This window comes from Borostomias antarcticus, assembly GCF_949987555.1.
Source record: "Borostomias antarcticus genome assembly, chromosome: 29".
Taxonomy (NCBI): domain Eukaryota; kingdom Metazoa; phylum Chordata; class Actinopteri; order Stomiiformes; family Stomiidae; genus Borostomias; species Borostomias antarcticus.
In genome coordinates this window covers 6,025,963-6,030,761 of record NC_140262.1, presented here as the reverse complement: position 1 = coordinate 6,030,761, position 4,799 = coordinate 6,025,963, and the positions used below count along the sequence as shown (strand labels likewise).

Genomic DNA, 4,799 nt, shown 5'->3' with positions numbered 1-4,799 from the left:
CACTCCTGAGCACCCCACCCTGACCCTCCCTCCTGAGCACCCCACCCTCCTGAGCACCCCACCCAGACCCTCACTCCTGAGCACCCCACCCTGACCCTCACTCCTGAGCACCCCACCCTGACCCTCACTCCTGAGCACCCCACCCTGACCCTCCCTCCTGAGCACCCCACCCTCCTGAGCACCCCACCCAGACCCTCACTCCTGAGCACCCCACCCTGACCCTCCCTCCTGAGCACCCCACCCAGACCCACCCTCCTGAGCGCCGCCTGTGTGTGTGTGTGTTCGGGGGCAGCCACTGATGTGTGCCGTGTGTCAGCTGACCTCCTAACGTTTGAGCACTGTCTGGAATACGGACATGTCACTAGATGCATGTCACTATACAAACATGTCACTATCTCACTGTGGTGTGCGTGCGTCGGTTAAGGTCAGAGGTCGGACTAAAAGGGGAATCGTACATGGTGACAATAGGCTCCACGCTAGTTGTTGTTTCAGTTGTTTCAGTATTGTTTTGTTTTTCCCTAGATTTCATCTTTTTTATTTTCTTTATTCGTTATGTTTTTTATTTTCTTTATTCGTTATGTTTTTTATTTTCTTTATTCGTTATGTTTTTTATTTTCTTTATTCGTTATGTTTTTTATTTTCTTTATTCGTTATCCTTCTTGTATTAGATGAAAGTCCCTCCTCCATGTCCTGACCTCTGGCTAAGCTCGCTCACTCAGATCACCTGGTGGCCACAATCCACACAATACCCACTGGCTTCACAATCCACAGAATACCCACTGGCTTCACAATCCACACAATACCCACTGGCTTCACACGCCGTGAGCTTCATGGGCTGCAGTGTCCTGGGTGCTAGTGTGGTTTCTGGCGTGGTCGTTCACTGATGCGTCATACGGTGTGGTGTGGTGTGGTGTGGTGTGGTGTGGTGTGGTGTGTGTGGTGTGTGTGTGGTGTGGTGTGTGTGTGTGGTGTGTGTCCAGCTGAGACAGTGGCAGATGGGAGGTGAGACCAGACAGAGACAGGACCCAAAATCAGTTTGATAGTGGAGACGCAGAAGGAGTGTTTCACCAGTGGGAACTGCTAATATGAGGATATGATTGATTGTGAGAGTTAATGATAGGTGAAGCACTCAAGCCTGTTTACGCAGTTACAGTATGACTCAGCTCTGTCCCAGAGATGAAAGGCTTGGCTTTGACATTAACACTCTCTGATCTCTCTCTCCCTCTCTCTTCCTCCCTCTCTCTCCCTCCCTCCGTTCCTCTCTCTCTCCCTCTCTCTGTCTATTTTTCTCTCCCTCTCTCTCTCCCTCTCTCTCCCCCTCTCCCTCCCTCTCTCCCCCTCGCTTTCTCTCTCTCTCTCTCTCTCTCTCTCTCTCCAGAGTCTGAGGGAAGGGCTGACGGATGAGCAGAGACTCCATCTGTTTGACAACAAAGACACTAAGGAGTTCTGACAACGCGTCAGCGCCCCCTAACTAAGGAGTTCTGACCCGTCAGCGCCCCCTAACTAAGGAGTTCTGACCCGTCAGCGCCCCCTAACTAAGGAGTTCTGAGTGACTCGTCAGCGCCCCCTAGCGTGCTGCATGTTTAGAGGCCCACTATATTTTAGCTCTGTAATTTACTTATTTAGAAACACACTGGTCACAAACACATGCACACGCACACATCGTATATAAAAACACACGGTATGAAGTTTGAATTTCATGTCTATAGAGAAACTGCATTCCATGCACTTCCGTTACTGTGACATTGATTTCTTGTGTTTTCATCACTATGTCTTACTGTAAATACTCTATTGTTTTTAATGAAGCATTTATCATGCATACACTAAAACATGACTGTGTAAGCTACTGTTTTAACTCCTTACTACCGTGTTCGCCGAAGGATTGAGTGAGAAGTTTAACGGCTAAAACACAACTACGTATTGATGATGATGATGATGACGATGATCAAATACTACATCCATAACCAAGCGTAGGAACTATTTAGCCTTCAGGCCTGCGTACTATGCTAGGTGTGGTCAGGCCTGCGTAGTATGCTAGGTGTGGTCAGCCTGCGTAGTATGCTAGGTGTGGTCAGGCCTGCGTAGTATGCTAGGTGTGGTCAGCCTGCGTAGTATGCTAGGTGTGGTCAGGCCTGCGTAGTATGCTAGGTGTGGTCAGGCCTGCGTAGTATGCTAGGTGTGGTCAGGCCTGCGTAGTATGCTAGGTGTGGTCAGGCCTGCGTAGTATGCTAGGTGTGGTCAGGCCTGCGTAGTATGCTAGGTGTGGTCAGTATGCACATGTTGATGCTCCCTCCGCACCCTTATCATTTCAGCACAGAGGCCCACGAGCCTTGCTCAATAAACACGCCATGGAAAGAAAAGATTTGCCTGTATTATTCAACAAGTGAACCATCCGCTGCGTTGGACGTCCACTGGCTGAGGTCCTGGCTTGTATAGGGTGATTTAAACAGGTTATGTTTTCTGAAATCACACGATTTTGAAATGAACCTTGGGTGGGAGCCTGCTGAAAGCGTATGGATGGGAGGGTTAGGGTATATTGCTGATTATAATATGAATATAAATATATACATTTATCTAGTTGTCTCTGTAATCATGTTGGTCCAGCTGTTTGGGAGGAAGTTCTTGGAGCTGGTTGTGTGCAGTCCTGTTCAGTGGCAGTCCCTTCGTATTTATTTAACTTGTTGTTTTGTTGTCTCACATTCCCATTCCTCTGTACTCTATTATTGTAAATATACAGCAAATGTACACCAACAGACTACAGGTTTAATAGCAATAAATATTTTTGCACCCTTCCTCGTGAATATTTTCAAACATATATCATTTAAACCGCAAATGTAATATACTGAGCAAAACAGTTCTCATTTCTGTCTTCTCATATAAACAACACTGCACATTTCCACTTATCTGCACAGGATTTATTCAGAGGTCTCTGTATAATTTAATAAAATATCATTTACAGAGTAGAGGGCACTGCCCCGGAAGCGTTGATAGGGAGAGGTCTTGGGACGCCCAGACTTGTAGGAAAACGTGTGGTTGCAGCCAATACTACAGAATAAACTGCTCGTCTGATGGACAAGCTTTTGGGTGAGGGTTCCTCAACAGACCTCTATTTACTGATCACATACTTGTTGCAAATGTTCACATAGGCCTACTGTCCATAGGCCGACTGTCCATAGGCCTACTGTCCATAGGCCTACTGTCCATAGACCTACTGTCCATAGGCCTACTGTCCATAGACCTACTGTCCATAGACCTACTGTCCATAGGCCTACGGTCTTGCAGACTATAATGCAGCTGCAGTGTTATTAAGACGTTTACAAACCCACCAGTGGCCGTTGGTTCAATCCAAAGTAGGCTATTATTTTCCACTAGGAAGTTCTTTTATAAGATCAGACACAGAATATCTATTACATAATAAACATGACATTTACAGATTGCCATATAGATAGTGACTATTTTTATATAATAATTTATATATATTATATAATTATAATAACTAAAATATAAATCATTTAGTAAAGTTACAACGTAATATTGTGTCATCATTTCATGTTGGAACGATACATAATGACAGTCTGACATGCTGTAGTGGAAGTGAGTACCTTAATCCCACTCTGAGGCGGCAGCGTCACCAATTTTTCTTTATACTCAAAACGCTAAGACACGATGTACAGTAAGAAGCTGAACACACCCGATGTACAGTAAGAAGCCTGAACACACCCGATGTACAGTAAGAAGCCTGAACACACCCGGATGTACAGTAAGAAGCCTGAACACACCCGGATGTACAGTAAGAAGCTTGAACACACCCGATGTACAGTAAGAAGCTTGAACCTGAACACACCCGATGTACAGTAAGGAGCTGAACACACCCGGATGTACAGTAAGAAGCTTGAACACACCCGGATGTACAGTAAGAAGCCTGAACCTGAACACACCCGATGTACAGTAAGAAGCCTGAACACACCCGATGTACAGTAAGAAGCTGAACACACCCGATGTACAGTAAGAAGCCTGAACACACCCGATGTACAGTAAGAAGCTGAACACACCCGGATGTACAGTAAGAAGCCTGAACCTGAACACACCCGATGTACAGTAAGAAGCTTGAACCTGAACACACCCGATGTACAGTAAGAAGCTTGAACCTGAACACACCCGGATGTACAGTAAGAAGCTTGAACCTGAACACACCCGATGTACAATAAGAAGCTGAACACACCCGGATGTACAGTAAGAAGCTGAACACACCCGGATGTACAGTAAGAAGCCTGAACACACCCGGATGTACAGTAAGAAGCTTGAACACACCCGGATGTACAGTAAGCTGAACACACCCCCCACTCCCACAATGCCTCAGTGATCCCCAGCTGAACCAGAACTGTTCCTCAAGTGCATCTCACGCGTGTAGAGAACAGCTCAGGAAAGTCCTGAATCATCCTGATCAAGGGTTCTCTCATTAGAACAAGGCGTTCTGGGGTGAATGAGAAACATGGGTTCTTTAACGGGATAGATTCTTGAATTGGACGTTTAAATCCCTCACTCTTTCCTGTTGGGTAAGTTTCAATGTCTGACTATAAGCTCCCCCTTTGTTTCCTATATGCGGGCCTAGCATTAGCATTAGCATGCTAGCAGGCTTGCTAGTTATAATGTCATAAATCTAGAGAAGTCATCTATACCAAGCTGGCTAACCAACCAAACAAGCATCACTAGATAAGTTAGCCATGCTAACGAGAAACGTGCTATTAGATAGCTAGCTAACGTTAGCTTAGTTACTTTGTGAGCATGGAAACCCATGG

At 45.8% G+C, this 4,799-nt stretch overlaps 1 protein-coding gene across 2 annotated transcripts in view; it reads left to right on the top strand.

The window, feature by feature from the left end:
• Positions 1-2,133, top strand: part of LOC311326799 (myosin phosphatase Rho interacting protein) — a 41,184-nt gene extending 39,051 nt beyond the window's left edge. For both annotated transcript variants that reach the window (XM_084459766.1, XM_084459767.1), the window contains one exon: positions 1,379-2,133. In XM_084459766.1, the coding sequence (XP_084315892.1) occupies positions 1,379-1,450 (72 nt within the window). In that variant the 3' untranslated portion in view covers positions 1,451-2,133. The remainder of the gene's footprint in view (positions 1-1,378) is intronic.
• Positions 2,134-4,799: the final 2,666 nt, after the last annotated feature.